This window comes from Balaenoptera acutorostrata, chromosome 20 (genome assembly GCF_949987535.1).
Source record: "Balaenoptera acutorostrata chromosome 20, mBalAcu1.1, whole genome shotgun sequence".
NCBI classification, from domain to species: domain Eukaryota; kingdom Metazoa; phylum Chordata; class Mammalia; order Artiodactyla; family Balaenopteridae; genus Balaenoptera; species Balaenoptera acutorostrata.
This window is the reverse complement of record NC_080083.1, coordinates 48,711,363-48,736,861: the sequence shown is the minus strand read 5'-3', so window position 1 is coordinate 48,736,861 and position 25,499 is coordinate 48,711,363. Positions and strand designations below refer to the sequence as shown.

The window sequence follows — 25,499 nt, the reverse complement described above, 5'->3', positions numbered from 1 at the left end:
AGTGAGTTCCATCAATAAGGAGAGGGAGCACGGCAAAATGGATGACACTGGCCTCTGAAACCAGACTGCTTAGGCTCAAATTCTAGTTTCACTATTTACTGGCTATGAAACCTGGGAGGCTTACTTAACCTCTCTGAGCCTTAAACCACTTATCTGTGAAAGGAAGATAACAGGAACTACCTCACTGAAAGAGATAAGATAAGAGGGTTGGATGAATTAATATTTGTTAATCTCTTAGAGAGTGCCTGGTACTAAGGACCATATAAGTATTTTAAAAACAAATAAACAGGATCCTGATGGCGATCATTAAGCTGCACCCTGCCTGTGATGAAAGAAGCATAAATATATATGAGATCTCAGCATCTTTTCACAAGGAAGCAGGAGAAACCCTTCAAGGACACAAAGAAGTTCAAGCCCAAGCAGTGCAACACTGACATCGATTGCAAGGAAATGAAGGCCGCAAACAGACTGTGCCGGCGTGAACAGGAAGCCTGCACACAGGCTGAGCAAAAGCTGACAGTGATGGATGCAAACAAGCTCTTATAGGCAATTGCTGTAGTCATTATCCAAAGGACAGACCAGCCAGGCAGTCAGGAGGGAAGAGGCATACATTTATTCTGAGAGAAAGGTTTTTTCGGTCACACTCAGGTGACTGTTGGATATGTGGGTTAAATGTCAACAGAGTATTACATTCTTTCCCTCAACTCTGAGTTAATGGTCCTCACATGCCAGTCAGGTTCTGCAGATCAGAAAATGAAAGGATATAAGACTTAATACAAAGATGCCAGAAAAAATTTCAGAGCAATGAAGCATGGAGTTCTTTATTTTAAAAAAAATTTTTTTAGTGGTTTTTTAAAAAAAATATCTTTATTGGAGTATAACTGCTTTACAATGGTGTGTTAGTTTCTGCTTTATAACACAGTGAATCAGCTATACATTTACATATATCCCCATATCTCCTCCCTCTTGGGTCTCCCTCCCACCCTCCCTATCCCACCGCATGGAGTTCTTTAAAAAGGGATACATACGTTTGGGGGAGGCGTGTGGGCTGTCTGAGGCGATCTGTCTCATCCGTGTTCCATGGCAGCTGAGGGCCACCAGTCTGGAGATGATGGCGGTTTTGCCGAACCCAATGTTTCCCACGATCACTACTCCTTGGTTCACGCTGGCATTTGAACTTTGAAGTTGAGCATCTATTTCGTGGAAAACCCAATCCCGGCCAACAAACACTGACTCTGTAGTGATGCTGGGCACTTCAAAGAGCAGCGGCTTCAGGGAGATATCTGGAGGCCTATAAGGTGCAAAGCGAACTGGAAGGAACAATAAGAGAACACAGAACTTAGGCCAAACCATCAACACTGAGAGAAATAAACAAAAAAACCAGTATGGTTTAGGAGACCACTGGGAGTTAGAGTATGATGGTATTCTGAGTTATTCAGAAAATAATAAAACTCTGAATTTTGGTTCTACACAGAGAAGCAATGGCACGTGAGCTAGAGCTATTTGATACTGTAGCTGGCAGAACACAAACATAGTTAAAATAGTAATAATTTACGTTATAGGCAGAAAGTCAGGGTGATATTCAAAATTATTAAGCAATGGAGATGGCCCAGGCACCAGCCATCAGGATGGATGCAAAAGTAACAAAATGCAGGGTCCTTAAGGCCTCCTTCTATGCCTGGGGATAACCTTCAAAATGTTGGATTGTGGGGAGATGTAGGGTTGGAGTTTCTGGGGGAGAGGCTGGAGTGTGGCAGAGAATCCGGATGGCTTACAGCATCAGTCCTGTAGAAAGCAATGTAAAGAGAACTTGTTTCTTTAAAAATACCAATAAAAACAGTAATTCCTTTAAGTTCACAATGGTAGTTTTTAAAAATCTAGTAAGTATATTAAGGGAAGCAAACCCCTAAAAGCTGTGATGGTTTAAAAGGTTTTCAATATGTTAAGCAGTCAAGGAAGCAGAAACCAAATTTTCATTTAACGTCTCTGCACCTGTAAAGCTTGTATTCATGCCAACTGGAAAAAAAAAAAAAAAGATTTCTGGTTTACACACATATGTCTTGGGGACAAATCCCTATTGCTTTTCTCGAGATGTTTTTCTGTGCTTATGTAGTTGTGAGATGTGCTAAGGGCCAACCAAGCATGAGCTCTACTTGCTCTCTAAAAACGTATAACAGATATAACCTGGTTTCAATGATCAACCTTCTAATTACATTGATGGTAAAAACAAGTCCTGCCTGACCTCCCTTATCTGAGTTAAATGCCTTCTTAACTCTTTCTTTTTTTTTTGGCCACGCCATGGGGCCTGTGGGATCTTAGTTCCCTGACCAGGGATCAAACCAAGGCCCCCAGCAGTGAAAGCCCGGAATCCTAACCACTGGACCGCCAGGGAATTCCCTTCTTAACTGTTTCAAGAGTAGTTCTAGATGTATCATTTTTTTTTCATTTTATTATTTATTTTTTAGAAGTTCATTTTTTTCTGTATCATTAACCTTAGCACAGTACCTTGACACATAGTAGATGCTAAATAATGCTTACTGAAAGAATTAATTAAAAACAAAGTATTACACTCTCATCCCATTTTATATTTTGAAGAATAAAGTCCAGGGGTGGGAAGGGAGCAAGGACAGGAGAAAGGGAAATCATAAAGGGGGGAATTAGATCTATTAATACTGCTTATATTACTCTAGAACATACTTAAACCACTTATACATCATAAATTGGGATCTGGAGACGACAGCTTACTTGAGAAAACACACACAAGCACACTTCATGTAAACACTCATTTAAAACTGTCTGAAAGCCATTAGAATGATAGCTGACCATTTTCAAAAAGGTAACAATTCCAGAAGTAGCACAAAAATTAAAAATATAAAGCCAAACTCTAATAATAGAAGCAAATTGTTTCCTATGTAAGTTTTAAAATGTCCCAAATTTTCACTAAAAAAAAAAAAAAAAAAAAAGGCTGTGGAGATACACCTACATGGTTACTTATAATTTCCTATGTCCTGATTCACATCTTTTTATCAAAACGTACTCTTTTAAAATACATACATAATTACAGAATTAAGTGAAAAATTAGACTTTAACTTGTTAAAAATCTTAATTCTAGTGTCTTAGCTAAATAGATTCTATTTTATTTTTCTTAAACATTATTTTATTGAACTATAACTCACATGCCATAAAATTCACCCTTTTAAAGCATACAATTTGGTGATTTTTAGTATATTCAGAAAGTTGCAAACATCACTATTTAATTCCTGAACATTTTCATCACTGCCCCCCAAAAAACCACATACCCATTAGCTGTCACTCTCTAGTCCCCGTTTCTCCCAGCCCCTGGCAACCAGAGAATTTCTGTCTTTACAGATTTGCCTATTTGAGACAGTTCACATATATATTATCATATGATATGTGGCCTTTTGTGTCTGGCTTCTTTCACTTAGCATGTTTTTGAGGTTCATCCATGTTGTAGCATGTATCAGTACTTCATCCTTTTTATTGCTGAACAATATTCCATTATATTGATATATCACATTTTGTTTATCCCATGTATCAGCTGACAAAAATTTGGGTTGTTTCCACTTTCTGTCTATTATGAATCATGCTACTATAAACATTCATGTACAAGTTTCTTTTCTTCTTTTTCTTTTTTAAAATTAATTACTAATTTTTAAAAACATCTTTACTGGAGTATAAGTGCTTTACAATGGTGTGTTAGTTTCTGCTGTATAACAAAGTGAATCAGCTATACACATACATATATCCCCATATCCCCTCCCTCCTGCATCTCCCTCCCACCCTCCTTATCCCACCCCTCTAGGTGGTCACAAAGCACCGAGCTGATCTCCCTGTGCTATGCGGCTGCTTCCCACTAGCTATCTATTTTACATTTGGTAGTGTATATATGTCCATGCCACTCTCTCACTTCGTCCCAGCTTACCCTTCCCCCTCCCCATGTCTTCAAGTCCATTCTCTACGTCTGCGCCTTTATTCCTGTCCTGCCCCTAGGTTCTTCAGAACCATTTTTTTTTTTTTAGATTCCATATATTATGTGTTAGCATACGGTATTTGTTTTTCTCTTTTTGACTTACTTCACTCTGTATGACAGACTCTAGGTCCTTCCACTTCACTGCAAATAACTCAATTTCGTTTCTTTTTATGGCTGAGTAATATTCCATTGTATATATGTGCCACATCTTCTTTATCCATTCATCTGTCGATGGACACTTAGGTTGCTTCCATGTCCTGGCTATTGTAAATAGTGCTGCAATGAGCATCGTGGTACATGACTCTTTTTGAATTATGGTTTTCTCAGGGTATATGCCCAATAGTGGGATTGCTGGGTTGTATGGTAGTTCTATTTTTAGTTTTATAAGGAACCTCCATACTGCTCTCCATAGTAGCTATTATCAATTTACATTCCCACCAACAGTGCAAGAGGGTTTCCTTTTCTCCACACCCTCTCCAGCATTTATTGTTTGTAGATTTTTTGATGATGGCTATTCTGACAACTGTGAGGTGACACCTCATTGTAGTTTTGATTTGCATTTCTCTAATGTTTAGCGATACTGAGCAACCTTTCATGTGTTTGTTGGCAATTTGTATATCTTCTTTGGAGAGATGTCTAATTAGGTCTTCTGCCCATTTTTGGATTGGGTTCTTTGTTTTTTGGATATTGAGCTGCATGAGCTGCTTGTATATTTTGGAGATTAATCCTTTGTCAGCTGCTTCATTTGCAAACACTTTCTCCCATTCTGAGGGTTGTCTTTTGGTCTTGTTTATGGTTTCCTTTGCTGTGCAAAAGCTTTTAAGTTTCATTAGGTCCCATTTGTTTATTTTTGTTTTTATTTCCATTTCTCTAGCAGGTGGGTCAAAAAGGATCTTGCTGTGATTTATGTCATAGAGTGTTCTGCCTATGTTTTCCACTAAGAGTTTGATAGTGTCTGACTTTACATTTAGGTCTTTAGTCCATTCTGAGTTTATTGTTGTATACAGTGTTAGGGAGTGTTCTAATTTCATTCTTTTACATGGAGCTGTCCGGTTTTCCCAGCACCACTTATTGAAGAGGCTGTCTTTTCTCCATTGTATATTCTTGCCTCCTTTATCAAAGATAAGGTGACCATATGTGTGTGGGTTTATCTCTGGGCTTTCTATCCTGTTCCACTGATCTGTATTTCTGTTTTTGTGCCAGTACCATACTGTCTTGCTGACTGTAGCTTTGTAGTATAGTCTGAAGTCAGGAAGCCTGATTCCTCCAGATCCATTTTTCTTTCTCAAGATTGCTTTGGCTATTTGGGGTCTTTTGTGTTTCCATACAAATTGTGAATTTTTTTGTTGTAGTTCTGTGAAAAATGTCATTGGTAGTTTGATTGGGATTGTACTGAATCTGTAGATTGCTTTGGGTAGTACAGTCATTTTCACAGCGTTGATTCTTCCAGTCCAAGAATGTGGTATATCTCTCCATCTGTTTGTATCGTCTTTAATTTCTTTCATCAGTGTCCTATAGTTTTCTGCATACAGGTCTTTTGTCTCCTTAGGTAGGATTATTCCTAGGTACTTTATTCTTGTTGTTGCAATAGTAAATGGGAGTGTTTCCTTAATATCTCTTTCAGATTTTTCATCATTAGTGTATAGGAATGCAAGAGATTTCTGTGCATTCATTTTGTATCCTGCTACTCTACCAAACTCATTGATTAGCTCTAGTAGTTTTCTGGTAGCATCTTTAGGATTCCCTATGTATAGTATCATGTCATCTGCAAACAGTGACAGTTTTACTTCTTCTTTTCCGATTTGGATTCCTTTTATTTCTTTTTCTTCTCTGATTGCTGTGGCTAAAACTTCCAAAACTATCGTGAATAGTCGTGGTGAGAGTGGGCAACCTTGTCTTGTTCCTGATCTTAGTGGAAATGGTTTCAGTTTTTCACCATTGAGGACAACGTTGGCTGTGGGTCTGTCATATATGACCTTTATTATGTTGAGGTAAGTTCCCTCTAGGCCTACTTTCTGGAGGGTTTTTATCATAAATGGGTGTTGAATTTTGTCGAACGCTTTTTCCGCATCTATTCAGATGATCATATGGTTTTCATCCTTCAATTTGTTAATATGGTGTATCACATTGATTGATTTGCGTATATTGAAGAATCCTTGCATTCCTGGGATAAACCCCATTTGATCATGGTGTATGATCCTTTTAATGTGCTGTTGGATTCTGTTTGCTAGTATTTTGTTGAGGATTTTTGCATCTATGTTCATCAGTGATACTGCAGTGTAGTTTTCTTTTTTTGTGACATCTTTGTCTGGTTTTGGTATCATGGTGATGGTGGCCTCGTAAAATGAGTTTGGGAGTGTTCCTCCCTCTGCTATATTTTGGAAGAGTTTGAGAAGGATAGGTGTTAGCTCTTCTCTAAATGTTTGATAGAATTCCCCTGTGAAGCCATCTGGTCCTGGGCTTTGGTTTGTTGGAAGATTTTTTTTTTTTAAATAAATTTATTTATTTATTTATATTTATTTTTGGCTGTGTTGGGTCTTCGTCTCCGTGCGAGGGCTTTCTCCATTTGCGGAGAGCGGGGGCCTCTCCTCATCGTGGTGCACGGGCCCCCCACCTTCGCAGCCTCTCTTGTTGCGGAGCACAGGCTCCAGACGCGCAGGCTCAGTAGTTGTGGCTCACGGGCCCAGTCACTCTGCGGCATGTGGGATCTTCCCAGACCAGGGCTCGAACCCGTGTCCCCTGCATTGGCAGGCAGACTCTCAACCACTGCGCCACCAGGGAAGCCCTGTTGGAAGATTTTTAATCACAGTTTCAATTTCACTGCTTGTGATTGGTCTGCTTATATTTTCTATTTCTTCCTGGTTCAGTCTCAGAAGGTTGTGCTTTTCTAAGAATTTGTCCATGTCTTCCAGGTTGTCCATTTTATTGGCATATAGTTTCTTGTAGTAATTTCTCATGATCCTTTGTATTTCTGCAGTTTCAGTTGTTACTTCTCCTTTTTCAGTTCTAATTCTATTGATCTGAGTCTTTTCCCTTTTTTTCTTGATGAGTCTGGCTAATGGTTTATCCATTTTGTTTATCTTCTCAAAGAACCAGCTTTTAGTTTATTGATCTTGGCTATCATTTCCTTCATTTCTTTTTCATTTATTTCTGATTCGATCTTTATGATTTCTTTCCTCCTGCTAACTTCGGGGTTTTTTTGTTCTTCGTTCTCTAATTGCTTTAGGTGTAAGGTTAGGTTGTTTATTTGAGATATTTCTTGAGGTAGGATTGTATTGGTATAAACTTCCTTCCTAGAACTGCTTTTGCTGCATCCCACAGGTTTTGGATCATCGTGTTTTTGTTGTCATTTTTTTCTAGGTATTTTTTGATTTCCTCTTTGATTTCTTCAGTGATCTCTTGGTTATTTAGTAGTGTATTGTTTAGCCTCCATGTGTTTGTATTTTTTACAGTTTTTTTCCTGTCATTGATATCCAGTCTTATAGTGTTGTGGTCAGAAAAGATACTTGATACAATTTCAATTTTCTTAAATTTACCAAGGCTTGATTTGGGACCCAAGATATGATCTATCCTGGAGAATGGTCCATGAGCACTTGAGAGGAAAGTGTATTCTGTTTTTTTGGATGGAATGTCCTCTCAATATCAATTAAGTCCATCTTGTTGAATGTGTCATTTAAAGCTTGTGTTTCCTTATTTATTTTCATTTTGGATGATCTGTCCATTGGTGAAAGTGGGGTGTTAAAGTCCCCTACTATTACTGTGTTACTGTCAATTTCCCCTTTTATGGCTTTTAGCATTTGGCTTGTGTACTGAGGTGCTCCTATGTTGGGTGCATAAATATTTGCAATTGTTATATCTTCTTCTTGGATTGATCCCTTGATCATAATGTACTGTCCTTCTTTGTCTCTTGTAATAGTCTTTATTTTAAAGCCTATTTTGTCTGATATGAGAATTGCCACTCAAGCTTTCTTTTGATTTCCATTTGTATGGAATATCTTTTTCCATCCCTTCACTTTCAGTCTGTATGTGTCCTTAGGTCTGAATTGGGTCTCCTGTAGACAACATATATATGGGTCTTGCTTTTGTATCCATTCAGCCAGTCTATGTCTTTTGGTTGAAGCATTTAATCCATTTACATTTAAAGTAATTATTGATATGTTTGTTCCTATTACCATTTTTTAAATTGTTTTTGGTTTGTTATTGTAGGTCTTTTCCTCCTCTTGTGTTTCCTGCCTAGAGAAGTTCCTTTAGCATTTGTTGTAAAGCTGGTTTGGTGGTGCAGAATTCTCTTAGCTTTTGCTTGTCTGTAAAGGTTTTAATTTCTCCATCGAATCTGAATGAGATCCTTGTTTGGTAGAGTAATCTTGGTTGTAGGTTTTTCCCTTTCATCACTTTAAATATGTCCTGCCACTCCCTTCTGACTTGCAGAGTTTCTGCTGAAAAATCAGCTGTTAACCTTACGGGGATTCCCTTGTATGTTATTTGTTGCTTTTTCCTTGCTGCTTTTAATATTTTTTCTTTGTATTTAATTTTTGATAGTTTGATTAGTATGTGTCTTGGCATGTTTCTCCTTGGATTTATCCTGTATGGGACTCTCTGCACTTCTGGACTTGATTGTCTACTTCCTTTCCTATATTAGGGAAGTTTTCAACTATAATCTCTTCAAATATTTTCTCATTCCCTCTGGGACCCTACAATTTGAATGTTGGTGCATTTAATGTTGCCCCAGAGTTCTCTGAGACTGTCCTCAATTCTTTTCATTCTTTTTTCTTTATTTTGCTCTGTAGTAGTTATTCCCACTATTTTATCTTCCAGGTCACTTATCTGTTCTTTTGCCTCAGTTATTCTGCTATTGATTCCTTCTAGAGAATTTTTAATTTCATTTATTGTGTTGTTCATCATTGTTTGTTTGCTCTTTAGTTCTTCTAGGTCCTTGTTAAATGTTTCTTGTATTTTCTCCATTCTATTTCCAAGAATTTGGATCATCTTTACTATCATTAATCTGAATTCTTTTTCAGGTAGACTGCCTATTTCCTTTGTTTGATCTGGTGGGTTTTTACCTTTCTCCTTCATCTGCTGCGTATTTCTCTGCCTTCTCATTTTGCTTAACTTAGTGTGTTTGGGGTCTCCTTTTCACAGGCTGCAGGTTCATAGTTCCCGTTGTTTTTGGGGTCTGCCCCCAGTGGGTAAGGTTGGTTCAGTGGGTTGTGTAGGCTTCCTGTTTGAGGGGACTAGTGCCTGTGTTCTGGTGGATGAGGCTGGATCTTGTCTTTCTGGTGGGCAGGACCACGTCTGGTGGTGTGTTTTGGGGTATCTGTGAACTTATGATTTTAGGCAGCCTCTCTGCTAATAGGTGGGGTTGTGTTCCTGTCTTGCTAATTGTTTGGTATAGGGTGTCCAGTACTGTAGCTTGCTGGTCGTTGTGTGGAGCTGGGTCTTAGCGTTGAGATCGAGATCTCTGGGAGAGCTCTCGCCGATTGATATTACGAGGGGCCAGGAGGCTTCTGGTGGACCAATGTCCTGAACTCGGCTTTCCAACCTCAGAGGCTCAGGCCCAACACCCGGCTGGAGTACCAAGACCCGCTCAGCCACACGGCTTTTGGGAAGTCTGAGGTCTTCTGCCAGCGTTCAGCAGGTGTTCTGTAAGAGTTGTTCCACATGTAGATGTATTTTTGATGTATCTGTGGGGAGGAAGGTGATCTCCATGTCTTACTCTTCTGCCATCTTGAAGGTCCTCCTATGTACAAATGTTTTCAGTTCTCTTGGGTATATGTCTAGGAGTGGTATTGCTGGGTCATATGGAAACTCTATGTTTCAGCTTTTTGAGAAACTGCCAAACTGTTCTATTTTACTTTTGCTATTTTTTTTTACATGGAAGTAATACATACTCACTACAGAAAATTTAGGAATAGCAGATAAACAAAATAATAATTTTACTCCCACTGGCTAGAGAGAAACACAATTCACATTAAAAAATTAATTAATTTAATTAAAATAAATTATTTTAATTAATTTTATTTTATTTATTTTATTTTTGGCTGCGGTGGGTCTTCGTTGCTGCATGCGGCCTTTCTCTGGTTGTGGCGAGCGGGGGCTACTCTTCGTTGTGGTGCACAGGCTTCTCATTGTGGTGGCTTCTCTTGTTAGGAGCACAAGCTCTGTGCGTGCTTGTCTTTCTGGTGGGCTTCAGTAATCGTGGCACATGGGCTCAGCAGTTGTGGCACGTGGGCTCAGTAGTTGTGGCTCGTGGGCTCTAGAGCGCAGGCTCAGTAGTTGTGAAGCACAGGCTTAGTTGCTCCGCAGCATGTAGGATCTTCCCGGACCAGGGCTCAAACCCGTGTCTCCTGAATTGGCAGGAGGATTCTTAACTACTGCGCCACCATGGAAGCCCCGCACAATTCATTTTTTTTTCCCGAGTTTTGTCTGTATTATATATACTTATTTTTAAGACAAAAATCATACATACTATAGATACTGTTTCATAATCTGCTTTTCTTGCTTTGCTTAGCAATTCTAGAGTTCTGAAAAACTCTAGAGTTCTGTCAGACTTGCTTCAGTGGAGGGACTGCTTCTTGGAGCTCCTTACTCCATTTTCCATAATGTCACTTGATAGTAGGGGGCTGCTAACCATGCAGGGGGGTTCCCGGGTATCTGAGTGCCCTTCGTGGGGAGACACTCAGACAAACATGCTGAGCTCTGGTTGAGCAGTCACAGGACTCACAGCGAGGAAGGAGAAAATAGATCAGTTGGTTTGAGGTAAGTGTAATTAGGCCCAGAGAGATCTAAGGTCACACAGCTGGTTGCAGAACTAGAATGAAAACCTAATTTTGACTCCAAAATTCAGTTTTTTTTCTATTATTTTATGTTGCTGCTCTATAGGATGTCACTATTAAGTCTGAAATCTGGTCATGAGTTATACCACTGATGACCAGAATTGAGTAGACTTAGCTGACTGGCTAGGCTAGCTTCTTTCTCCTTCACCTCTCCTGTGTTCCCCTTTAGGAACTGCATGCTTGACCTTTCCACAGAGGGAAGAGCTTCTGAGACACTCAGTTGCTTTCTAAACTAACAGACCTATCTCTTCAGGTCCAAGATTACTTAACATTTTGCATCAAAAGGGGGTTTCATGAATATGACCAGTGCCAATTTATAATATGGGATAAGTACAGATTCAACTTAAATGCTGAAGTTTTTGAGAAAAACTTTATTAAGATAACTTGTTCTCATGTTGATGTAATCTCTCATCATATTTTATTCTACTGAGAAAGCTTTGACATTTTAAAAAGTTATTTTAAAATTTTTCTAAAAATGTAATCAATTTACAAAAGCCTCAAGGGAAGAACAGACAAAATTAGCCCAGCACCATATGGTAAAACAACTGTAGACGCCAAGAACAGCCTAGAAACAATTTCTGTACCTCAGAATCTAAGGCTTTTGTCAGATCAATATGATAAAAGAAAGCCATACTTCCTATGTACCAACAATAAATTTAGGGCATACGAACAAGAAGGCACTTTGGCCTGCACTGTGAAACATGGAGGTAATGAATACCCCCTGTGGAGTTCATATTCCTAAATAAATGTTTCTTTGTTTAGGATATCCACTGGCTTCCAAGAGATTTTCTAAGGCAGAAACCACCGAAATAATCCAGTGAGAAATGACCACTGCAACTATAGCTGAGCCAAGGGCAAAAGATGAGCTAATCCATACATTTAGTAACAGATGTGGTCTCCTTACCCCTGGCACCCAAGAAGGGGCAGTCCCAGGGTGGCAAGAGAGCAGGAACACCATCCCATCCTTCTCAAAATATTCCAAAGTATACTGACATCTGGAATTTACTTTGAAATTTGTAAAAAATGATGCGTGGTTAAAGAGATGGGCAGATAGATATGTGATGAAAATAATAAAATATTAATGATATAATCAAGGCAAGTAAACGAGGGTTTACTGTAAAATTGTCCTTTTTTGGGGTATATCCGAAAATTTTCCTAATAAAATGTTGAAGGAAAATACACAAAGAGGAAAAACATTCCAACAGGGTATACAAATAAGACAAGCTTTGGAAGGCAGTTTTTTAAAGAAATTTAATAACCACTCAAGACTCAGATCCGTGTGTGCATCTCTTCAATGCAAATTAGGCTTGTGACAGACAAATGAATGCTCTCTAGGAAACAGTCTCTGTGAGACCATCAATACAAATAATTATATATCTGGGCTTATAGAGAAAACTGACCTTTCTTTAACTATGGCAAAGAGCAAACATTTAAAAAACAAACAAAAGTGCATTAAGGCTAACAGACCAGCTCGTCCAAATGCAAATATAAGCAGCTGCAGCAAGAGGAAAAGGGGAAGGGGAAGTGGGGGCAAAAGAGCTCTAACTGGATTTAGACTAAAGCATATTTACTCATGAATCATCTTAAAAGAAGTCAGTCACAGGATTGGCCGAAGAAAGGGTGTGTGTAATACAGACAAAGGTCTGGTGCAAACAGGAGCAGAGTTGTATTTCCTCACATTCTTCCATTATGGCTGGACAGTCTAGCCTGGAAGCACCTCTGTTCCTCAGAACAAAAGATAATTTCAGGCTTATTCTTAGGGTTCAGGCCATGCATGCTATTCCCTACACAGAGCGGAGGAAAAAAACATGTACTTCAGACAAAACCTGATATCACTTTAGTGCCAAACATAAGTCAAAAAACATGCTTATTTTTTTCTCAAGTATATTTATTAACCCAAGGCAGGGCTCATTTGTCTACTGAGTTTCTAGAAGACTCATTCTTCCATTTACGAGAGTCAAATCTCTTTAGGATCTGTTCCTTATTTATGGCACTCAGGAATAGGACTACAGTCGGCAGGTACTCCTACCCCAGGAAATGAGTTTTGGAAGAATGTAAAGCAATTTGAAGCAGGTCCTAAAAAACAATCTAAAGATAATAGCTTGAGAAATGTTCATTCCAGATAACTTCTGTTTAAAAAAAAAAAGATTAAATAAAGCAGAGTCACTTTTTGGGTGAGCAGGGAAACAGAGCAGGGTGGGTAAAACTGTGGACTCAGAGCCAGGATGCTTCAGCTTGTATCCAGTCTCTGTTACTTACGAGCTGTGCGACCTTAGGATAGTTATGTTCTTGGTATCTCAGTTTTCCTTATCTTTAAAACAGGGATAACCATGACACGTGAGGATTAAAATGAGTTAATACATGTAGTGTGCCTAGGACAGAGTCTGCTGGTTAACTCTGGTAGCTGCTACTACTATCCACACGATCAAGCCAAAAAAGAAGCCAGTGTAACCTAATCACCTCCCTCCCACACACATTTATTTAAAACAAACATAATGAAAAGGATATTGAGAACATACTGGCTCTCTTGGAGCCCTCATCCCTTTGAGTTTCTGACTTATGTCCCTTTTCCCTTTCACCCCCAACCCCTGCAACATTTTGAAAGGGCCATGCTTGCTATCTTCACTTCCACAGCAGTAACTCATCCTAGCCTGGCTTCCTCCCATGTTACTCTGTTGAAATTGTTTTAGGTAATGACACTAAAGACTTTCTAACTTTTAAGTCCAATGAATTATTTTCAGTCTGTATACTTAACCATGCTTTAGTATTTAACACTTCTAATCAATCCCCACTTTTTGAAATACATTCCCTTCTTGGGCTTTACATAATAACACTTTCTTCTAGTTCTTTTTTTGGTCCTCTCTTCCTGATATATCTTTAATGATTCCTCCTCTTCTGCCCATCCCTAAAATATTGCCAATCTTAGGTTCTATATTTTATTATTTTTTTCTTCTTCATGATCTCCCTGGGTAATCTCAAAGGAACAGACTAATGGCTTTTATAACCATCTAAGTGGTGATGGTTTACATTTCTGTTTCAGATCCCATTCCTAAACTCCTGTATAGCTTTTCCAGCAATTTACAAGAGTTATCTATGTGGATTTCCAAAAGATATCTCAAACTTAAAATGTTTAGAACTAAAGTTATTTTCTCACTCACCTTAACCTATTCTTTACTTTCCATTCATTATCTCAGTTAATGAAATATCATCATCTGCCTGGTCTCCCAAGATAGAAACTTGGGACTCACCAGGATTTCTTCTTTCTTGACCTTTACATCTAATTTGTCACAGGTCCTATCAATTATTCTTGAGGAATATCTCCCAGATATAATTCCTGTTTTCTTTTCCCATTCCACTGTTACTTATAATGATATAACCTTGGAGGTGTTGCCAGATTACTCTAAGCCTCAGTTCTGAGGATAATAAGAACATCTATCTCATAAGGCTAAACAAGAAAATGTACATTAAGTTCTTAGTTCAGAACCTAGTTAATCCTCAATGAATGACAGTCATATAGTTCAGATTCTCAACATCTCTTGCTTTTTACCATGTACTTAAACAAGCTTTTAATGAATAACTTTGCATTCCACACATCCCTCCTGTATACAGTCATCAATGATATGTATATGATATAATCATGTCAGCCCCTACACTTCTACCCTCATATCTCATCAACTTACCCTACCACAATCACCCAACCTAGTAAGTCCTTATTAACTAGGACAGTTCTTGTCACAGAGTCTGTACATTTAATAACGTTTAATAAATGAATTAGTGAATGAAAACAGTGAATATGAATTTTCCATTCTTAACTGCAGGGAAATGTTTATAGACTTGGCTTTGGTAGGACAGCAGGGCTACAGGAAGACAGTTATAGGATGCAAACCAAGGTCTTTGAAAATCACTTGAACCATACTATGATAATAAAAAGAAATGAATCATTTGTTTGACAACTTTCAGGGATAAATTCCTATTTAAAGGCTACTGTCATAAACAAGAGGGCCATTAAGTAACAAGACATTCAGGGAAGAAAAACTGTTATTTTCGAAGCTCTGTACACATCACAGGCAAGGCCTGGAGGCTGGCCAAGACACAAACAATCATATTCCTACAGGAAGCTGGGGGAAGGGAGAAAATGTGCCTTAGAGCTAGTGTCCAGAGACGACAGGATATATTTTTTTAAAGGCTAGTTCCTTTCTTTTAGAAAAGTTACTGAGAAGGCTGAAGTCACACACATCCACTTAGTAACTAAAGTCTTGCTAATGTGACGTGGAATTTATTCTGTGCAAATAATAACCATATTTTTCTTCATTATTATAGGTAAATATGTATTTTAGCTTACAGAAAACCCAATTCTAACTCTCAAGCCAGTCATTTTCTAAGGAGAGATGGGTTGATGCTCTGGTTCATTTCATCTATAATTTTCTTTTTAAAAATCTGACATGAATTTCCACTTCTGGCAAAGGAGAAACAAGGACTAGATTTGCCCTCCCACCTAAAACACCTCCAAAACAAACATATAAAGCTCTAGACAAAGTATATGAAATGATGGTTTTCAAGACACTAGACACAGGCAATGAAAAATAGTAATCCCTGAGAGATGAAAAACAAATGAGGTAAACCCTATGCCCACTCACAACATTGAGAAAATTTTCAGACCACTATGTAGGGAGGGAGAGCCCAGTCAGATTCTGGCAGACTCCCTTAGTTGAGTAGACCAAGCTGAGAATCCAGGGAGACCAAGGCAGCCACTGTTCAAAGAACAGAGTACTAGAAAGGAGAGAGCTGTACAGAAATAATTCTGGAGACCTGTGGAGAGTAACCCTTGAGTAATCAGCAGGGTAGTGATTAGCACAAGTATGAGGATTGGAGACAAGAGTATCTGCAGCTTACATAGGGCCAGGAATAGTGCCTGTTCCTACCAGCCAGAATGGAAAACCTCACAATGCACAGGACATTGGATAAATCCAGGAAGACCCTGACACAGTAGTATAGAATAATGAGACCTGTAAATATTGTTCTGGTTCTACTCAACAAATTTTAAAGGCAAGACCCAAAATTGATCATACTGTTTCCAAATAACTAAGTCACATTCCAGAAAAAAGCTGAAGAATATTTATAGGAATACAAAAATATCCAACACACAATAAGGTAAAATTCACAATGTCTGGCATCCAAATGAAGATTATCAGGCATGCAAAAAGAAGCAGGAAAATATGAGCCATAATTAGAAGAAAACCAATCAACTGAAACTGACCCAGAACTGACACAGATGTTAGAAGTAGCAGAGAAAAATATTAAAACCATGACTATATTCTATCTGTTCAAAAGGGACATGGAAGATACAAAAGACCCAAATTGCACTTCTACAGAAAAAAACATCAGAAATGAAAAATACACGAGATGGGATTTGTGACAAATTTGACATTACAAAAGAAAAGATGAGTAACCTTGAAGACACAGTAATAAAAACTATGCAAAATTAAAGACACAGAGAAAAAAGAGATAAAAATTTAAAAATTATTAAAAAAAATAAAAAGAGCATCTGCGAACTGTGGGACAACTCCAAGTGGTTAAATATAGGTGTAACTGGAGTCCTTGAAGGTGGAGGACAAAAAAAATATTTAAATAAATAATGGCTATGAAATTTCCAAATATGTCAAAAGCTATAAACTTACTGATCCAGGAAACGCAATGAGCCCCAAGTGCAAGAAACATGAAGAAAATGACACCAAGGCACATCACAGTCAAATTGCTCAAAACCAGTGATAAAGAGAAAAAAAAAAACAGCCACAGAATAAAAAGACACACTAAGTACAGAGGAACAAAGATAAGGATGACAGCAGATTTCTTGTCAAAAACAATGCAAATGAGAAGGTAGTAGACCTAAAGCTTTAAATTATGAGAAGAAAAAACATGTCAATCTGGAATTCTATACCCACCGAAAATATCTTTCAAAAATAACGATGAGGGGCTTCCCTGGTGGCACAGTGGTTGAGAATCTGCCCACCAATGCAGGGGACACGGGTTCGCGCCCTGGTCTGGGAAGACCCCACATGCCGTGGAGCAACTAGGCCCGTGAGCCACAACTACTGAGCCTGCGCGTCTGGAGCCTGTGCTCCGCAACAAGAGAGGCCGCGATAGTGAGAGGCCCGCGCACCGCGATGAAGAGTGGCCCCCGCTTGCCACAACTAGAGAAAGCCCTCGCACAGAAACGAAGACCCAACACAGCCATAAATAAATAAATAAACAAATTAATTAATTAAACTATTGAAAAAAAGATGAAATAAAGATTTTCAGACATATAAAAGCTGAAAAAAATTATTAGTTACCAGCAGACCCACAATATAAGAAACGTTAAAAGAAGTCCTTCAGTCAGAAGAAAAATGACACCCGATAGAAAAATATGACGAAAGAAATGAAGAGCACCAGAACTGGGAACTATGTGGATTAACATATAAAAGTTTTTTCACAACTCTTTAAAAGATAACTGACTTTTATATGGTGGGGTTTATAACATTTAGATAAATAAACTGTCTCACAACAATAACATAAAGGCTCAGAGGAGAGAAACAGAAATATACTCCTGTGCAGAAAAGAGTTAACATAACAGGCCTAAGACTACTAACCCTTAGAAAGCCTGCTTACAAGATTGGCCCTTACTGAGGTTTGGGAACGTAGATTTCAAGAGGATTCACACCACTCCAAGAACTAAGAAGTATGGCTCACTGTGCCTAATTGGTTTGTACGAACAATATTGTTTATGCTGAATACTTGCTTTTCTTCTGGAAGTCTGGAATTTTGGTATTTTTTTTAGGCAAGGAGGTCTATGTGACCAGACCCCCATAAAAATCTTGGGCACTGAATCTCTGATGAGCTCTCCTGGTAAACTTTTCACACAGGTCACAACTTATTGCTGGAGGAATTAAGTGCATATTGCGTGACTTCACTGAGAGGGAATACTTGGAAGCTTGTGTCCGCTTTCCTGTGGACTTTCACCCATGTACCTTTCCCTTTGCTGATTTTGTTTTGTATCATTCTACTGTAATAAAGCATAGCTATGGGAATGACTATATGCTGAGTACTGTGAGTCCTCCTAGTGAATCAGTGAACCTGAGGGACACCCCAGACACAAGTATTATAAAGGCCTTGAAAAATTTACCAAGATAGACCATATTTTGGCTCATGAAAAATTCTGGATAAATTTAAAAGAATTCATGCTGTTCAAAGTGTGTTCTTTGACCATAACAGAACTAAGTTAGGAATCAACAGCAGAAATATATCTGGAAATTCCCCAGAAATATCCATGAGATGAAGAAGAAATCAAAAAGCAAATTAGTATTTTGAACTGGATGAAAGTGAAAATACAAAATCTGTGAAATACAGCTAAAGCAGTACTTAACAGGGAAATTTACAGCATTAAAATGCCTATATTAGAATAGAAGAAAGGTCTATGTCAATGACCTCACCGCTTACCTTAGCAAATTAGCAAATAAAGAAAAAAATCCCAAAGCAAGCAGAAGAAAGGAAATAATAAAAATCAGAGTGGAAATAAAACAGTAAACAGAAAAACAATAGAAAAATTAATGAAAATAAAAGATTTAATAAGCTCAATAAAATTGATAACTCTCTAAGCAGACTAATAAGGAAAGAAAGAGAAGACATATCAATAAGGATAGAATCAAGAATGAGGGGTAACATGACTACAGATTAAAAAGGTAAGGGATACTATGAACAATTTTACACCAATAAATTCAACAGGTTATATAAAACGGACAAATTTCTTGAAAGACACAAACTAATGAAGCCCACTAAAAAACCCCACACATGACCTGAAGAGCCTATATCTACTAAAGTAATTGAATTGATAGTTAAAACCTTCCCATAATTAAAACTGCAGACCCTGATGGTTTCATGAGCAAATTCTACCAATCATTTAAGGAAGAAATAATATCTATTTTAAACAAACTCTTTATAAAACTAAAGAGGAGAGAATACTTTCTCATTACTGTGGTATTAAAACCAGACAAAGACATTGCAAGAAAACTACAACCCAATATATCTCATGAACACAGATGTAAAAAAATATACAAAATTATAGTAAATTGAAGCCAATATAAAAAAATACATCATGATCAAGTGGATTTTATACTAGGAATTCAAAGTTGGCTTAACATTTGAAAAATCAATGGAATTCATCATATTAACAAAGCAAAAAAGAAAACCATATGATTATTTCCACAGATATAGAAAAACCACTTGACAAAATCCAACATAAACTCCTGATTAAAAACAAAAAAATCAAACAACTCTTAACAATAGTAGGGGAAAAACCTCAACCTGATAAAGTGCATCTACTGAAAACCTATCACTAACGTATCTCATGGTGAAAGACTGAATGCTTTCTCTCAAAGATCAGAATAAGGTTAAGGATTTCTGCTCTCTTTGCTTCTATTCAACAATGTACTAGTTCTAGTCAGAGTCACAAGATAAGAAAAAGAAAAAGGAAGAAGTAAAACTATATTTGCAGACTATATGATTATCTTAATGTAGAAAATCCTATGGAATCTATAAAAAAGTCATTAGAAATAATAAATGAGTTTAGCAAGTTTTCAGGATACAGGAGCAATATACAAAAAGCAATAGTACTTCAATGTAATTGTTCACTAGCAATGAACAATTAGAAATTGAAACAAAAAGCAATACTATTTATAATAGCATAAGAAATATGAAATACTGAAGGATAAATATGACAAAATATTTTCAACCTCTGTACATCTACAAAACATTACTGAGAGAAGTTAAGGAAGACCTAAATGAATGGAGAGATATATTATGTTCATGGATTGGAAGATTCAACATTGATAAGAAGTCAATTTTCCTAAAATTGATCTACAGATCCAATGCAATCCCCATCAAAATTCCCGCAGGCTTTACGGGTAGAAATTTACAAGGTTTCATATGGAAATACAAAGAACCTAGAATAGCCAAAACAATTCTGAAAATGAACAACAACATTGGAGGGTTAACAATACCTGATTTTAAGCTTTATTATAAAGCTACAGTAATCAAGAAGGTGTGGTATTAGCATCAAGGTAAGACAAACAGATGAATGGAACAGAAGCAGTCCAGAAACAGATCCATAAATATATGGATGACTGATTTTTGACAGTGCAAAGGTGCAAAAGGAATTCCGTAGAGGAAGAACAGTCTTTGCAACAAATGATGTTAGAACAGCTGTATATCTACATGCCAAAAACAAAAACCCAAAAAACTTTGATACATATCATGCACCGCACCACATACAAAAATTAACTCAAAATCAATCACAGACCTAAACGTAAAACCTAAAACTGTAAAACGTCTAGAAGAAAATACAGGAGAAAATATTTGTAACTTTGGGTTTGTCAAAGAAATCTTAGATACAACACCAGAAGAACAATCCATCAAAGCAAAAATTCATAAACTGGACTTCTAAAAACTTCTGTTCTTTAAAAGATACTGTTAAGAGAATGAAAAGACAAGCCAAAAACTGGGAAAACATATTTGCAAAGAATGCATCTGATAAAGGACTTGTATCCAAATTATATAACAAACTCTTGAAACTCATTAATAAAAAAAGAAACCATCCAATAAAAGGGCACAAAATATTTGAATAGACACTTCACTAAAAAAGATATTTGATGGCAAATAAGCATATGAGACGATTAACAATAAGCACAATGTTGTACAGCAGATCCCTAGAACTTTTTCATCTTGTATGACTCAAACTTTATATGCCCAATCAACAGCAACTCCCCATTTTCCACTCCCTGCAGGTCCTAGCAACCACCATCCGGCAATTAGTGTTTATATGCAACTGCTTCCCATCCCTAACACCCCAGTGTACTGAACTATGTACAATAAGCCATCGTATTGCTATTATTATATTACTTAAAGCTTTTTGTATTATACTGTCTATGACATAGGATAGCATGGTGGTTAAGAGCACAGGCTCTAGGGTCTTCCACATATGAAATGAATCCTCGCACTGCCAATTACTAGACCTGTAACTCTAAGCAAGTTATTTCATCTCTCTAAGTCCCAGTTTCCTTACTACCACCACTTGCATCAAAGAGTTGTGAGGATTAAATAACATGTTTAAAGCTCTTAGCACTGGGTCTATAAAGAATAAGAACTCCAATAAATGTAAGCTATCATTTTTATCTGTTTAAAAGTGTCCCATTCTCAGCATTTGTCTTAGTGTTTTAAGAAGTCTATTGTATTCTATTAATGTGGGGATAAAAAAGGGAAAAGGCTTGACTCTGGAAAATAATACTTTGAGTCCTTGAAAAACTTGTATATTAAATTTCAGCTTTCTGACATTGGTCTTATAGAAAAACATTTGTTGAGAAAAACCTGGAGTCATTGTTGAGTGGAATTTTCAGGAAGGGAACAATGATCCTTCAAAAACAGTGGAAGAAATAGGGGAAATCCAACTCTCCCAAAAGATGCTACTTTTTACATGTTTCCTCACATTTAATACCTCAAAATGTGGGGAAAGTAAAAAAATGGTAAAGCTTTTAAAATGTGAAACATCTGATAAAAGAATTATATAACTATGTCAACATAGTTTTGTGCTATTAGATTGTTGGTCTTGAAGATGAGATTTTTTATTGGAGAATCAGAACTGGCTAATTACTTGAAATTTAAGATTAAACTTTAAAATTAATTAATTAATTAATTAATTGGCTGCGTTGGGTCTTTGTTGCTGCTCGCAGGCTTTCTCTAGCTGTGGTGAGCGGGGGGCTACTCTTTGTTGCAGTGTGCAGGCTTCTCATTGTGGTGGCTTCTCTTGTTGCGGAGCACCGGCTCTAGGCGCGCGGGCTTCAGTAGTTGTGGCACATGGGCTCAGCAGTTGTGGCTCGCAGGCTCTAGAGCGCAGGCTCAGTAGTTGTGGCGCACGGGCTTAGTTGCTCCGCGGCGTGTGGGATCTTCCTGGACCAGGGATCGAACCCATATCCCCTGCATTTGCAGGCGGATTCTTAACCACTGCACCATCAGGGAAACCCAGATTAAACATTTTTAAAGTGACCATTCAGTGATGAAATAGCTATGGCCCTACAAAGGAAATTCTCCCATGCTATATTTTATTAGTATCTGGGGAAGTTATTACATAAAAAATCTTTTATTACATACTGCAAGATTGGAACGCTTAGATCATTTTACTGAATCAAAAAAGTTTTACAAAGTGTTACCTAAATAAATTTACTGGTATTATGGTTAGTTTAATAAGATTTAGTCACTTTTGGAGAAAATAATGATAGAAAGATTAACTTGGGAGCTATTCTTTAAATCTAATTTAGGTCAAAACATAAAAATGGCTTAACGGTTATTTTTCTTTATTGCACTTAAGGCATTTAAAAATATTTTCAGTGATTTATTCCTGCAGAACTAGATATCATGATTAGAATTTCTTTCATGTTACTCCACAGCCTTTCTCTAAGTAGTGTGTTATTTAATGCAAGAGGTCAATACGTGCCCTGTTAGAAGATTAAATGGTTTATAGACTCTTCTCTTTCCCAAAGGCTAATTTTCCCTTTCAGGTCTTGTGGGGGAACTTTGTTGTATATTAGCCACTGTTTGGGCTTTCAAATTTTAAGACAGAATTTACCAACTAAAGCTGGTTTATATAAAAACCAGATCTGTGTACTGATCTGGAGCTACTTTAACAAGTAGTGATCTGCTTTAAAAAACTACAGCTAGACTACTCCAAAAAGTATATAAATCAGTTTCTAGCAGACAAAGACATCCAGTTTGAGTACTGCTTTTCAAATTTTAGGGTACTTTGCAAAAGAGCTGGCTGGGGGTGAGAGGATCATCTCATACAACTAAAGCTTACAATCCACCCTAATATTTATATATAGGCAGTTACGGGCATGCAACTTTATTTCTGGATTTTCGATTTACCTAAAAAGAAAGAAATTTAATCTTGTGAAAATAAAACAATGAACAATGAGATAGAAAAGACTGATGGAAATATTCCCTTGTAAATGTGATAGCTAGCCAGGCAATGATCAAGATGACTAAGCAACCTCAGGGATGTGTGACTCAGTAGGCTAACGCAAGATTATTAGCTTCATGACATACATCTTAGCCATCTTCAGAAAGGATTCATTGTTTTGGAAAAGTAGGGGACTCACAAATGGCATGAAACACTGATTTTATTTGATAAAAATTCAATTTTTTGCTTTGACAAAGCCAAGTTAACTGTGTCAGGGTCAATTTCACATCAGTTCTGCCAATGAGTCAGACCATCATTTGCACATACGCCCCCAACCTAGTATCTATTAAAGCAGCTATTAACTAAATCCAATGCCTGTGAATGGCCGTCTATGTAATGGGATTTAGTAAAAGTCCTAAGGAAACCAACACATAATGAGAAATGAAGTTTTAATTAGGAATGTATAATCTCTTTAAGCAGAATAGTGTGATTATGATTTCATATCAGGCAGGTTCCAGAGTCTTATCAATAATAATCTGTTGTTAATTTACCCCAAGTAGCTACTATTCAAAGTCATTATGCTATGATTTGCTTTGTGTATTTTAACTTCTCCTGGTTCCATTTATATGTTCTTTCTTCAGATTTATTGTATTTATCCATAAAAACCAACATCCTCTTCTTCCCTTTTACTGGACAGTAAACAGTTTCTGTCTTTATCTGGGTAAAAAGAGATTCCATTAAGGTGGTCAGAGAAGAGTGAGAGGTTTCAGGTATAGCATGACTCCACATTTACACAAGGTGATTAAATTAAAAACGGACCCTGAAAATAATTTTTAAAACTTGAGTTAAAAACTTTAAGATTTCAAATTAGTATCTGTCAAGGACATTAGGCTTTGGGACTTAAAAGGCACATGTAGTTAGCTAGTTGTATACTCTGCATTAGGACACAATCTACTGTAACTATTTTGTCATTAGAGCTCAAGCTCTTGAATGGTTGACAGCTAGGAATCTACTGACTTGCTGCACTAAGATCCTGGACAGTGCACTTATGTGACCTCCTCCCCACTGTTGGGCTGGGTCTCTGGAAACATCAATTTTGGGAGAACAGTTGTTCAAAACAGCTGTCTTGAGAAGTAAAAAAAAAAAAAAAAAAAAAAAAAAGACTTTTTACTAATGAAGCAAATGTTAATGTTAATACTCGACTTGAAGATCCAAACTGTAGCTCATGGGTTACCTCAGCAACTTCTGCTTCAGCAGTCAAAAGACTATTATTATGATCAAACAATTGCAGTTATTATTAAGATAACTGTTAAATGAACTATGCCTGTACTATTAAACCATGTTCATGAATAACTTCTAACCAACTCTCAAACTACACTTTTCCACATTTCTGTAAACAGGCTGTGTGATCCTTAAAGGCATAAAACTTATCTTCAGTTACAATGGTATCCTCTAAACCAGTCTTTCTTACTGTGATCTTGGGACCCCTGGGGCTTCTCAAGACACTTTTGCGGGTCCACAAAGGCAAAACTATTTTCATAATATTAAGAGATTATTTGTCTTTTTCTACTCTCATTCTCTCACAAGGGTAGGGTGGAATTTTCCAGAGCTTACATGAACACATAATGGGTCTACTATTAAAAAAAAAAAAAGAACAGGTATTTTAACAATTTATCAGTTCTAATTTAATATGGTAAATATCAATCAATACAACTCATATAACACAAGCTTTTTAGGGTCCTCAATAATTTTTTAAGGTGGAAAGAGTTCCTGGGACCAAAAGTTTGAGAACCACTGCTCTGAACAAAATAGTGCAGGACTGCCTGTATGAAGCGCCCAATAAATGCTTGTCATCTCTTCATATATTAAAGTGATTTTACTTCAGATAATCTCTGTACTTGAAATCAGTCAGTTAATTTAGTACCCACTGGATATACTACAGTGTACATGACCATTAACTACCTTCTTCTGAAGATCCAGGGTCATTTAAAACCGGAATTGTGATTTAAAAACTATTTCATAGGACTTGTTTGAGTTATACTTTAAAATACAGAAAGATATACCTCTAATGTAGAAAGAGATACCTTAATGTACACTAAAAAAGGTTTTCAATCACTTTATTACTTTTTTGGGGTAAAACTGTTTTACTTCAATCATAACCAGAGTTAGCGGAAGATATAAAACTGAAATACGACTGCAATTTGTATGTTCCTTAAAATAAAAGTAGAAAACATGATGTGGCATGATTTTTTAAAATTATACCAGGAAAACAATATGATTCTGTTTCCATAGTAAAGTGTACTGTTTTGGATATAATAACCACAAATTATAAAGGCTTGCCAAACAGGTCTACAGAAACACAAGGAAAATCTGTCCAAGTTTGCTTTCCTTTCTTGTTAATGTTTAAGCTACAGAGTTCATTTGTAAATAGTAATCAAGATAACATGTTTTTGAGGGAAGGTTATTGTCTAGGGCCTCAAAGTTCTAAATTAAAGTATGCTAATTTTAGAAGATAAAATACCGCTTAGTAAACACCCTGTCTTTATGGATTAATACAATCAACTGGATGGCATGTTCCAACCCTTTGGACTGCTAAAAGAAAACTTCTTGAAAGAAAAGACAACTTTAAGGAACTGAAACACTAATACCATAGCACACTCATCAACGGACAGACTCCATCTTCAAGTATTAA

The 25,499-nt window shown here is 37.1% G+C and overlaps 1 protein-coding gene across 9 annotated transcripts in view; it reads right to left on the bottom strand.

Moving 5' to 3' along the window:
- The window catches only part of TANC2 (tetratricopeptide repeat, ankyrin repeat and coiled-coil containing 2), a 360,962-nt gene that overhangs the window by 95,808 nt on the left and 239,655 nt on the right, over window positions 1-25,499 (bottom strand). For all 9 annotated transcript variants that reach the window (XM_057535654.1, XM_057535645.1, XM_057535646.1 and 6 more), the window contains one exon: window positions 1,029-1,310. In XM_057535654.1, coding sequence (XP_057391637.1) covers window positions 1,029-1,310 — 282 coding nt within the window. The remainder of the gene's footprint in view (window positions 1-1,028; window positions 1,311-25,499) is intronic.